The 13221-nt window shown below is 35.7% G+C and overlaps 2 protein-coding genes across 3 annotated transcripts; one reads left to right on the top strand and one right to left on the bottom strand.

The window, feature by feature from the left end:
* The first annotated feature begins 2322 nt into the window (after window positions 1-2322).
* On the top strand, window positions 2323-6285 carry LOC130988021 (uncharacterized). The gene is made up of 7 exons (XM_057911764.1): window positions 2323-2485; window positions 2703-2956; window positions 3464-3703; window positions 4224-4335; window positions 4439-4613; window positions 5141-5381; window positions 5749-6285. The coding sequence occupies exons 2-7, from the start codon at window positions 2773-2775 to the stop codon at window positions 6045-6047; spliced, it is 1251 nt and encodes a 416-aa protein (XP_057767747.1). The 5' UTR covers window positions 2323-2485; window positions 2703-2772; the 3' UTR covers window positions 6048-6285.
* A 101-nt stretch (window positions 6286-6386) lies between these two features.
* LOC130988022 (ubiquitin receptor RAD23b) lies at window positions 6387-10198 on the bottom strand. Of its 2 annotated transcripts, XM_057911766.1 has the most exons (12): window positions 9989-10198; window positions 9168-9329; window positions 8920-8958; window positions 8674-8822; window positions 8547-8591; window positions 8284-8461; window positions 8080-8202; window positions 7954-8004; window positions 7750-7797; window positions 7560-7669; window positions 6769-6847; window positions 6387-6670 (listed from the first exon to the last, which is right to left on the bottom strand). In XM_057911766.1, exons 1-12 carry the CDS (start codon window positions 10052-10054, stop codon window positions 6554-6556), a joined length of 1167 nt encoding a protein of 388 aa, XP_057767749.1. In that variant the 5' UTR covers window positions 10055-10198; the 3' UTR covers window positions 6387-6553. The 2 variants fall into 2 exon arrangements, with proteins under 2 accessions (XP_057767749.1, XP_057767748.1); XM_057911765.1 differs by having other exon boundaries at window positions 7954-8202; window positions 9989-10196.
* Between the last annotated feature and the right edge of the window lie 3023 nt (window positions 10199-13221).

Genomic DNA, 13221 nt, shown 5'->3' with positions numbered 1-13221 from the left:
CCTTTTCGAAATAGTTGTGGATTTTTTTTTTTTTCGTTTTTTTGGAGGAAATGTTAAAAGTTATTTATTAGCTTCACGAGCAATGCAACCTAGTTAGATGCCCATAATCTTTTTTTTTAACTATTTTGAGATTTGGGCGGTGGGCCTATCACATACTATAATTTATCGATCAATTTTTTTGAGTGTTTAATTTGATGAATGAGATAAATAAAATTGATAGAATTGGACAAATGATTACATGATTCATCTAATTTAAAAGTGATAAATAATTGTTCAATTAGATTATTAAATGCAAGTAAGATCTTCACGAATCACGACTCAATCATGCAAATAAAACACTTGATTATGATTGATTATTTTATCAATGGATTAATTGCCACAAAATCCACATATTTTTCCATTTATTGGTCTTTTTCCATGACAAAAAAAATTTACCTGACAATACATGAATTGGTAAATCCCTGCCTGCTCGACGGGCAAACGACGCGGAAGGAGCCGGTGGTGGTCTATTTCTCACATGATAGTGAAATAGCAGCGGCAGGCGATGGTTCTTGGCTACGGATGAAGTGGTCTCCGACGGCCCGATGACTGGATGGAGGAGATTTCGACAGTTCGGCGGCGCATCTGACCGGTCAGATCAGAGAGCGGATCGAAGACACGCGTCTGGGCGGCGCCGCATTTTGTGCAACTCGCTTCCCAAGGCAAATCCATGGTTACAGACTCCTATTTCTAAAATTAGGGTTTTTAGATCTTAAGATTGATGTACAAATGGAAAAAAGATTTTATGTAATATTTTAAATTTAACACCTGGACTAATTTTCGACACGTTGGATCCGCGTCATTTTGGCGGTGGCCGGAAATTGAATGCGGGGGAAATTTCCTTTTAATTTTCCAATTCATGTATTGTCAAATAAAAAAAATTTGTCATGAAAAAAAACTCAAAAACAAAAAGTATGTGGATTTTTTGACAATTAACCCTTTATCAATCATGTCTTATCACTTTGCCTCAAAATACATAAAATTTGGATTTTTTTTGTACATAAATATTAAACTTATTTTAAAATCTACAAACTTTTTACATTTTTTATATATAAAGTACATTGGTATTTCTGACCGACAACTCAACAAATAAATTTAAAATCACAAGAAAACTAGAAAAATTGAAAGATAGAATATTTTTGTTACATGATAAAAGTTATGTGTAATTTTAAAAAACCTCCAAAATTAGTGTATTTACAGTTAAATAATCCTTATTACATTATAATTTCTCTAATATCGAGTTATTTATGCCTTCAAATATTTTTTTTGACATGACACTAACACGATTTTGGAATGACACTAACACTACGTGTAAAATGACACTAACACTATATTGAAATGACACTAACACTACATGTAAATGACACTAACATTATATCGAAATAACATTAACACTTGATATTCGGGTAGGATAGTCCAATTAAGTCGGATCTGAGTCAGGATTCGGGTCGGGTACGACTCGGGTGTACGCAAATTTTTGTGAACTAAAATATATCTCAAATAAAATAAGCTCAAATTTAAACCTTAGCTCGATCAATTTCGATACTCTTGTATGCTTGCATGATTGCATCGAGGAGGCCAGTGAGGCATGATGAGCTTAGAGCATCTACAGTAGTGACCCGATAGAGGGGACTCGAGTCACCCACAAGATTGGGTCACCCACTGCAGCTAAGGGGGACTCGAGTGTAGGTTTGGCCTGATCTCCTTTGTTGAAGACGCGTGCACCACACGCGCCTATTATATATATAAGAAAAAAAAATCTGAACATACCTATTGCGGCGCCATTGAAGGAAGATGAAGGATGAAGATGGAACGCAAGAACATGGGTAGGTTTAGGTTATAGTATTAGTTTAGGGTTTTATGTGGGCTTCTATTTTAAATGAATAGCAAAAGAAAAACTAAAAATGTTTGGGCTTGTATTTTTCTATTTTTTAATTTTAAATTTATATTTAAATATTAGTAATTTAAATTAATGCGATTTTTATTTTAAATAATTGTGTTATTTTAATTAAGTATTTTTAAAATATGTCTAGGTTTTTTTAAAATATAATTTTTAGGATTTTAAAATTAATGAAGTTTAATTTTAAGTAAATTGTGTTATTTAAATTTGTGCAATTAAATTTAAATAAAAAAATATAAAAATCAAAACTAAAAAAATCAGGTCAGCTATCATGTCACAGCCTCTTTAATCTAATGTGGTCTCCCCTCTATCAGGTCAGCTATCAGGTCACCCCAAAACCTAACGTGGATGCTCTCAAACCAATTAGTGCATTTGCAAAAGGATCCGTTTTGGGGTAAACTCAAAATAACATAAAAGTACAGGGGTGCATATGTAATATATATGGAAAACATGAATTTGGGGTATTCCAGAATTGATCAGGACTATTATTCTTCTCTGCAGCTTACACGCCTTTTCTCAATCTTCCATTCCTCCTCGCCCAGTAAGGTATGATTGAACCATCTATACGTGTGTCAGTGTGTGTGTGTGCGATAGAGAGAGAGAGAGAGAGCATGTGCTCGATTTGCAGGTAGTAAAAAATTGTTGAATTATCTGTTAGGCTTCGAATTTGGTTGAATTAGCTAGGGTTTTACAATCGTGAGCGTGGTTGTATTTCGAATGATGCTGACGAATTGAATTCATGTCCAATTTGACTCGGCCGCAGCTGTAGGGTTTGAATTATATCTGCAACACCAGTTTGATCATCGATCGCGGAGGTCTCGCATAGAAGCAAGATGTGGGCTGCTTCGTGCCTGGCATCATGCTGCGCTGCCTGTGCTTGCGACGCGTGCCGCACGGTCGTGTCAGGGATTAGTCGGCGATCCGCTCGCATTGCCTACTGCGGTCTCTTCGCGCTTTCGCTGATTGTTTCGTGGATTCTCCGCGAGGTGGCTGCTCCCCTCATGGAGAAGATCCCATGTAAGTGTTTGTTTTGTATCATGGGATTTTGGGAGCTCAATTTGTTTTGTATCATTGATTTTTATAAACTCAAACTCGAGACTCTGTGCATTGTCCCCCCCTTGATATGTTGATGTTGATATATGATTTTATGCCAAATCAGTCGGGGGTTTTCAAATCACACGTAAGCAAAAAAAAATTCTTTGAATTGTAGAAAAACTTAATATGTAAAAACCAGTATTTCCATGTTTTGATGTTGTAGTTGTACTTCTGTAGGGAAATGATAAGGGAGTTCCTCAATATAATGGGTTATGGGTGTAGCGTTGCTATATGTGATATTGCCTTTTATCTTGAGAAACTTGAGTTAATCTATTCCGACTCAAAGGAAGGTTAACAGATAAACTAAACACACTCTGAAGGTTTTTGTAGAGACAAGGAATAAGGGATATATTTTCTGTGATTGTTGCAGTTTTTTGTTACTTTTTGTGATGCAGTGTGATCTGATAGTCTGTTGTAAACTTTTTGAAGGGATCAATCATTTTCACCAAACTCCAGATAGAGAATGGTTTGAGACAGATGCAGTATTGAGAGTGAGCTTGGGAAATTTCTTGTTTTTCACCATCCTTGCTATTTTTATGATTGGTGTGAAGAACCAGAAGGATCCTCGGGACAATTTGCACCATGGGGGTTGGATGATGAAAATCATTTGCTGGTGCATTTTGGTGATACTGATGTTCTTTCTCCCCAATGGGATCGTGAGCTTCTACGGTAAGTTTTATGTGTGTGAAGCCAATAATTCTGTATCATGTTCCCTTCATTCTGCTATCTCCTTTGACATCGTCAGAATTTGAAGTTTTAATACAATTTGATAACCAGATTGTTCTCTTGTCCTTGTATTCACATTGATATTTGGAGTTTAGAATTGAGCTAAATATCTGGATGGTCCTTTCACTTAATATTGTTTAAAAAACTTGAGCTGATAAACTTGGTCTCTATTTTGCCTGATGAGCTTGCTTAAATTCTTTTGAATTCAACCTACAAGTGGAAGGAACAGGAACAAGATGAAGCAGTCCTACTGAATAGGGAATTTCTGTTTATAATGATGAGAAATGATATGGTTATAGTTTCTCTTCTAACGAATGACACCGACTCAATTAACACTGCTGAGTCACTTTATCACTAGACTTAGTAACGTCTAAGATTCTAAGTAAGGAAACCAGCAACATAATAGCTGGTCTAGATGTGATAATTTTCCTGATTATTGTATGTTTTTGAATTATAAATGCAGAGGCAACTTCCAAGTTTGGATCGGGATTGTTCCTTCTTGTTCAAGTTGTACTTCTACTCGATTTTGTTCATGGATGGAATGACAAATGGGTTGGATATGGTGAACAATTTTGGTGAGTTATGCATTTTGTTTATTGACTTTGAGGTTTGTTAGTTAAAAGGAAAATATATATAGCAATTTATTTCCCCTCACTTCTGTTTCCTGTGTTTTTGCAGGTTTGCTGCATTGCTTGTGGTTTCACTTGTTTGCTACGTGGCAACCTTTTTGTTCTCTGCACTGCTCTTCTATCTTTTTACCCCATCCGGAGTTGATTGTGGACTCAATACCTTTTTCATTGTGATAACTTTGATCTTCGTTTTTGTGTTTACTATTGTCACATTGCATCCATCAGTAAGTTTCTGAACTTTATGTTTGTAGTTACATAAACCAATCCTCTATTAATCAAAATGGTGACCATAAACTATTACTGGAATTGCATTATTCCTGAAAGATGTTAAACTGTTAATACTTCTAGCATTTGGTCATAGACACTAAATCTGCTCCTTACTTTAGACATTTGCCATATTATCCAGGCTCTTGTGTTGGCCTCATATATATCAGGGAAATGGTGTTAGACATGGAAGTGCTTATAAGATATCCTATATTTGTCTTTTCAAAAAAGCTACTTTTGTTTGAAACATTACTTTACATTGGATTAACAATGTTGGCTTTTGAGTATGAAGATTATGTCGTCACATGCTGATATGAAAGGTTTCACCATATAACTTCATGAACTTGTCTTGCATCCTTATGCTTACTATATTCCTCATCTTCAGTCATCAAATTCTTTCTGTTGTTCAAGTTAGTACAAAAATAGTAGTCTATTGTGGTTATTGTTTTCAGTAGATTTCTAATCTTATTTCTTTGACGCAACATAGGTATGTGGAAGCATTTTGCCATCTTCAGTTATATCTTTATATTGCATGTACCTCTGCTACAGTGGACTTGCCAGTGAACCTAGGGATTACGAATGCAATGGTCTTCACAAGCATTCTAGAGCAGTTTCAACCAGTAGTCTTGCCCTTGGGCTGCTCACAACAGTTTTATCTGTTGTTTATTCTGCTGTCCGAGCAGGATCTTCTACAATGTTGCTTTCTCCTCCAAGCTCTCCACGTGCAGGTCAGTTATTTTTAATTTTGTTTTTCATTCATTATGAAATTACGAGTGGTTTCTACTAGGTGGAGCATTCAAATAATGCTTTCTGTCAAACTGGAGTTACTTTCCACTACAAACCTATGTTTCCAGAAAAAGAATTTAACTTCTACATATTCGAGTAGGCTTTTTATTTGGAAATGCCTTTTTCCCCTTTCAGCCAAAACACATGTTCTAATGCTTTTCTCTTGCATATTATTTGATCTCTCCTATTTTTTCTTTTCTTAACTAGTTTAGGGGCAAGAAGGTAACTCACGATGTCTACGAATTGAATGTATATTTCCTCATTGAAATTGCCTGAATTGAAGTTCAGTTTTGGTTTCATCGTGCATAGGTTCTGGGAGGCCTTTGCTACCATTAGACAAGGCAGACGAGCAGTACGAAGAGAAAGAGAAAGAGAAGTCGAAGCCAGTCACATACTCATACTCATTTTTCCACTTAATCTTCTCTCTGGCTAGCATGTATTCCGCCATGCTGCTCACAGGTTGGTCAACGTCAGTTGGAGAGAGCGGGAAGTTGGTCGATGTAGGTTGGCCATCTGTCTGGGTTCGCATTGTAACTGGTTGGGCTACCGCTGCCTTGTTCATCTGGTCCCTCATCGCACCAATTCTCTTCCCCGACAGAGAATTCTGATGAACCATAGTAATCGAGGCGTCTGATGCAAGTGTGTAGTAGATTTCACAAGATACAATTTGGCTTGGCTTAATGTTGCTCCAGAATTTTATTTTGTTTGTAAATAAGCACCAAGTATTGGGCTAAAGTATATAGATGGAATGGAAGTATTAGAAAGTCTGGTGATTTCTCATTTTCTCTGGCGCCCCCAAAAAACATTACAAAACAAATAAAGCCCCTTTAGGCGCATTTTCAATCACTTAAAATTTCTTCATTTACTTGTATTAGGTGTTAGGCCATTTTTCTCATTTGTAACATTCTCAAACTGTCAAAACATACTAAGCTAATAAAAGGCAGAAACAATCGAACTTTAGTTGATCACCATCATCAATAAATTATCAATCCACACCCTCAACCAACACCAAACATATATATCTTTCAAAATGTTACGAGTATAACAAGGAAAAATTCTTTCAACCTTGTTGTGTTGAACTTTAAAAATCGTCAATCTAAACCTGTCAGCGCTGTCAATCTTCAAAATCTCCAGCGTTTTCCAACAAGTAGTTCACTGCTAGTTCTTCGTTGCGATCACAAGCTAAAAATGCCTCGATCACGAGAGCTCTATCAAACCCCATGGCTTCCATCTAGAAAAATGATGTTAGTTAATTAGTGTTGCTCTCTGCAAACATAATTCACAAAATAAAGCATATACAAGAACCAGGGCATTTGGCACGTTTCGTACTCTTTCAATTGCCTCCTGTTCCGCAGGTGTGACACTCACGGCATGGGGCATGTCCTGCTCAGCCTGATCAAATATATCCCTATAACATTTGAAAGCTACTCAGAGGTCTACATACATATGTATCAGGAAATGTAGTTCACATCAACACACGAGGCATATATAGATAATGTTCGAAATTGTAGAATGCATAAACTTTTAGATGCAAGGAAACCTTGCAACAAAATGGAAATCGACACGTGAAAGAGAGAGAGAGAGAGAGAGAGAGAGAGAGGGGAAAACTAAAGTGAAGTGCTTAGGAAACTCCATCCACAATGGCAGAGGAAAAGTGAAAGTGATGAACACAAGTACCTCACAGCATTAACGAATTTGGCAGAACAAATAGCTCGAAGCATAGGTCAAGCAGAATTTGAGAGGAAAAGAGAGAGGTGATGGGCACAATAATGTTTTAAATTTGGAAACCCTGCTCATGATGTCATAGGATAAAGTAAAAATACTAAATTTGGTCCCCTTGGGATGACCTAGTGGTTAGGGTGGTTGCCTGTTGTCCAAGAGGTCACAGGTTCGAGTACTCTCGGCCACAATAACCACTAGGTGGGGTGTGTGTGTGGTTTGTATTATTTATAATGTAATTTCATCAAAAAAAAAAAAAAAAATACTAAATGCAGCTTAGTACCGGATTTCACAGATTAAACAGCTCAAAGCACACAAGTCAAGCAGTAAGGTATTTTACTTGAATATTATGTGACCAAAATCCTGCATGCTGATCTATATAGCACTATCTTAATACTCACCCTTCAGAACCATCAACGGGTTCATTAATTAATTGGAGGAACTCCTGATGGTTTTCTTGTATGAGTCTCAGGAGTGAAGGATTTTGCTTTCCGAGCTCCTGAAGCATGGGCTGTAAAAAAAAAAAACAGATTTAGCTCTAAGAAAAAGAAACCATCAACACAGACAAATATATAGTCACACGATGACAACCTGTAGAATTTGTGGATTAGCTTGAACCAGTGAACGCAGTGCTTGAAACTGGACCCAATGAAAGAAACTTTGGTTACATAGCTCATTATTTTAGGATGACTAAGAGGAATAGACAATATATTCAAAAATAGGAGCTCAAAAGGCATTTCAGGAGTGTCAGCAGATTTGAAAGGTTCCATGAACAAAGTACAGGAAAAAACTCACCTGTTGATTGTTCCTGAGGAAACCGAGGGATCCAGCACCAGAAATAGTCTCCTGGAGAGTTTCCGATGGACGGTAAGAAACATGAAAAAACAAGAAATACGAAGCAGCACCAGGATGAAGAAGAACCTGAGGAAACAAATTCAACGGGGAGGAGTTCGGTCCTCCTAAAGCTGGTGGACCAGATGCAACTATGGAATCAACGGGAGGTTGAGCCAATGGAACATCAACTTCTGTGTTCTCAGGGATTCCCTGATAGAGGAAAATAAAGATTCAATATCCATTCTAATCACCGTAGATAAAAGTAAAACACGAAGATGAATCAAACCATACTGAATACAAGTAATCAACGGCTCGTTCTGGATTATTGTATGCAGCTCGAAGAGCACGTCTCACTGTCTCTTTGTCCCAACTACCACCACCCATATCAATCAGTTGTTGAATAGTCTGCTCAAGATTATCAGAAACAACTAAACTGGAAGCAGCTTCCTCGTACGAACCAGATTGATCACTGTGACATCAATATTACCAATGTTATCAAATCTCCTGAGAACTTACACAAGCATGTGGAACCACAAACAAAAAAAGTTCCATACCTTGCTAACGGAGCAACAGAAGCTGGTCCCGTGCTCTTAGGAGCCCTACATGATGAAAGTAACATCGTAAATAGGTATATATAACCATTAGTAATGCATCATATACAGATGTTCTACTACAACTCACAGTACAGATGGTCGAGCTTCAGCTGCAGGAGATGGATTACTAGCTGGTGGAGCCGGAGTACTAGCTGGTGCAGCCGGAGTACTAGCTGGTGCAGCCGGATTACTAGCTGGTGCAGCCGGATTACTAGCTGATGCAGCAGTAGAAGCAGGCTGCAGGAACAATTAAGTGTGAAATGTCTCAAAACATAATGAACAAGAAAATAAAGAGGGCAAAGAAAAAGGAACATGTGCATTCCGACATTTGCACCTGAGAAGAAGTTGAAGCACTTGAACTCAAACTTTTGCTCTGTATTTGGCAGAAAAAAAAGAAAAAATAAACAAGGTGTTCAATGAGGCTCTTTGATCATTGTTTCGAGAATCACTGTTGATTGCAAAAACAAGGAAAGTACATAGAACTAGCCAGCACGGTTAGTGTAGTACATTACAATCCGTACATCAGCATAAAACCTAGTAGCATGATTACCATACTGTAATATCCTAGGTCAAAGTGGTTACCTTGCTTAGCATGACAACAAGAAAGCCATCTTCGGAGACCTTGTTATCAGCTAAGGTACTTTCATCCTTCAACACTTTCCCGTTATAAATCAACAACTGCTGACCACATGGATAATTATCTTTGCCTTGCACATCTTCAATGCATTTCTTAACAGCCATTATCTAGAATAGAAAAGTATCCAGACCTTGATCAGTTGAAAACAATGAGGCAGATGTTAACAGAACACCCTTCATGACATTGAACTATTCTTCAAACAGTGAAAATGCAGTAATCAAATAGAAATAACAGATCCATCTAAGCAAAGTAAAAAATAAATAAAAAAATCCACATCCACCACAATTTTTACTGAGTGCCTTGTCATTTAAAATCCCGAAACAAAGCCCACAAAAAGTTCAAAACTTTATAGTACATCAAAAAATGCACCAAAATTTTCCTACAGACAACTCATAAGGATTCAATATACATCAAAATTCTAGAAAATACTCTCAAATTCGAATTCCTTCAACAATTTCAACTCCTATTTTTAACATGTCCTAGCATTTAACAAAAAATGAATCAAGACTACTACTTTCCCTTGAATTGCTTTAGCCAGTAACCACAAAAGTCCATAAACTAGTCCACATTGTCCAATATAATTTCAAAATTTAGAAGGAAAAAGAAGAATTGAAAAAATTGGGCTAGTGCTCAAGCTAGACGCAGACTAAGAATATAATTTCCAAAATAAAACAAAATTCAACACTAAATATGCAATTTTTTCACGTAAGTTAAAATACGGAGAAGATAGATAGGTCTGAGAGAGAGAGAGAGAGATGTTACTGACGGTATCGGTAGCATGAACGCTAATTTGGAAGTGGCTGCCTTTGAGAGTTTTGACGGTGAGCTTCATATCAACAATTTTAATCTGAAAAATACTAAATTGTTGAGAAATATCCAAACCCTAGAAGCACACTATGGATCGAGAGAGGAGAGAGAGGGGAATTGAGGGAACGAAAAAGTGTGCAGCAACAAAATCTTTAGAGCTTTTCAATTCAATTTTACACTCAATTTGGCACGTCTGCTGCACGTGACATGCATCTTTTTTCTTAATATTTTAATTCAATTTTGTCTCCCCAACTCATTTAAGTCTATGACTATAATTTTGATTTTTTTTCTTTACCTACGATGTAATTTAATTAAATTTATTTTAAAATTTTATAAACTTGTGTAATTGTGTCCTGCATCAAAAATTACTGTGTTGAAAATCTGGCTAATACTCAATTGGAAAACATGTGTCTTGCATTGTAGTTTTATCATTCCGAAGTTTCAACTCGAGAAATATGCTTTTATTTTTGAATTTTGTATGAGACTTAGAGCATCCACAACGCCTACACGATAGCAGCTTACTCGTGTAAGTTTGCTATCGTGTAAGCGTTGCGGGCGCAACTTACACGAGGGCTACACGTTCTATCGTGTAGCCCATTTGTTCATTTATAAAAGGCGCGTGTGAAACACGCGCCATTAACATAACAAATATCATGTAAGCTATCGTGTAACCCCAATGCAGTCTCTTTACACCATGTGGTCCCCCCTCATAAAGTAAGCTATCATGTAACACCAATGCGGATGCTCTTATATGGATGAAACATTTAACATGTGTGTTCGCATCATGCTCGTGATGTATTTGTATCTGTTGTGTTGTATCTTATCTTATTATATCGTGTCGTTATTGTACTGGCATTATAACACATACAAATTTTCGACTCTAATTAAGTATCGAGGAATCAAGCCTCGGCATACTTCATACTTGAAACTTGAAAGTGATTTTGTTTTTATATTCAGACATTTTCATATGTTTCTCATTTTTTTCTTTCAATCATCATATTTTTTGGTAAGCTGTGATTTCTAATGTTGTAAATTTTTGAAAGATTTAAGTTTTTAACTTTACAAGTCAGTAAATTATATTTAGAATTATATTTTTATATCTACAACTTAGTGTGGTTAGGGTTGTAAATGACTAAAGCTACTCACAAGCTATTCTAAACGAGTCAAACTCGATAATTTTATCAAACTGAGGTCAAACTTGACAGTGTTCACCTTGTTGAGTTCGTGGACATGTTCGGATTTGATTGTTCGTGTACATGTTTGCGAGTCTGTTCACAAACGTTCAATCAGATTTTCAATCGAGTTAGTGCACGAGCTTTAAACCGTTAAATGAGCTCGAGCTCGAGTAATATATTAATTTAGAATTTTTTTCTAAATTTTTAACGAGTTAGATCTCGAACATCATGTATATGAATATCTAACGAATCGAGCTCAAGTTCGAATTCGACATTATCGAATATCACACAAGTTGAACTAGGCAATTGAGTGACGAGCCAAATTCAATCAATAAGATAAAAATTTGAATCGCGCTCGAACCGAATTTGAACCTACTAGTATTCGACTCTACTCAACTCAACTCGTTTACAACCTAGTTATAGTCAAGCAACTTAATTATGTCATTATGTGAGGGTTGTATAATTTATACAAACGCTATTAGTAGTGCCATTTAGATTCAATTTTTTCCCCTCTTTCTCTGCATGAGATTCCGTGAAGAGAGATGCTAGAAGAATAGCTCTCTCTCTCTCTCTTTCAGTGACAAAAAGTTTTCATTACTCAACTGATGACAGGCAGATTTTTCAGTTAATTTAAAATTTGTTTCGTAATGATTTATGTAGATTTGATTTGATTTATTTTATGTACTCTTTTCGTAAACTTTCCTATATTTTAGGACTTTATTTTCATAAGCTGCTATCCATATCTGCAAGTCATTCAATAATCACAAAAGTTTTGTGTATTGCTAAAGATACAAATTGGACTACCCAAAACATGAGCCCAACAGCCTGGCCTATATATCACTGATAAGAAAATAAGAAAAAGGCCCAAACCCCCATAGTCTATAATTTATTAGGTAGGAATTAAATTAAACTAGATAATATAGTAATAGAATGAACGAGGACATGGAATGAAAATAGGAAATTAATGAAGTAAATGTAGAATTTTGATGACTAGTGTCTATATATGGAATGCAAAAGGAACGAAATTATAAAACTTTTTTCTTTCTTTGAGTTGAATGCAATTATAATTTCTTAATTAATTTCATTATCACAATTCATAAGCAGTTATTAAATATTGAAATTGAATTATGTACATATATAGGGTGTGGTTTTAATGAAAACTATAATTTTTTGTAAGAACGCGCTAACCATTAAAATTATTGCATATGTTGTAAAAATTAATGCATCTGTTGCTAAATTTATTTGATTCGAAAAAAATAAAAAAATTGTTCTCTTCAGAATTCGAATCCAAATGTTGTATTCATTCACCAAAATGATACATCCACCATAAATCTTAATGATCGAATGACTGAAAATGATTCTTCGTTCTTATTTTATTGAGTGATTCTTACTTTAATCACTCACTCTATATATATATATATATATATATATATATATATAGGGGCGCGCTCCAGTGAGACCCCCTATTTTTCGTGTAACATGAGTACAATGAATAAGACATATAATACTAATGAACAAAACGTATATCTAATGAACAAGATGTATATACTGATGAAAAATAAAAATCAAAAAATTCGTAATGAATAAGACATATATATTGATGAACAGAGCCGTATATACTGATGAACAATGCAGTATATATTGATGAATAACAAAATTTAAAATATTCTGCTCCCTCCAGGATTCGAACCCTGCGAGAAAAAAAATCACCCTCCAGATACAATATCAGTTATAGAATTGATAAAATAAACGCACCAGATCGTGCCCTAGATCTCACTAAAATTAGGGGGTCTCACTGGAGCGCCCCTATATATATATATATATATATATATATATATATATATATATATATATTAACATTTGGCTTGAAGTAAACGTGTAACAAACTTAAATGAGATATTCAATGACGATTCCATCTTGCTTCCAAGTAGGGATCTCTGTCGTAAATTCTGTTATATAAAGTGTTTCGTTTTATTAGTATATACCATGTGACTCACATATATAGTACTTGAGTTAC

The sequence above is a fragment of the Salvia miltiorrhiza genome, chromosome 6, assembly GCF_028751815.1.
Source record: "Salvia miltiorrhiza cultivar Shanhuang (shh) chromosome 6, IMPLAD_Smil_shh, whole genome shotgun sequence".
Lineage (NCBI taxonomy): Eukaryota > Viridiplantae > Streptophyta > Magnoliopsida > Lamiales > Lamiaceae > Salvia > Salvia miltiorrhiza.
The sequence above is the reverse complement of the archived record's forward strand: the minus strand, read 5'-3'. Positions and strand labels throughout refer to the sequence as shown.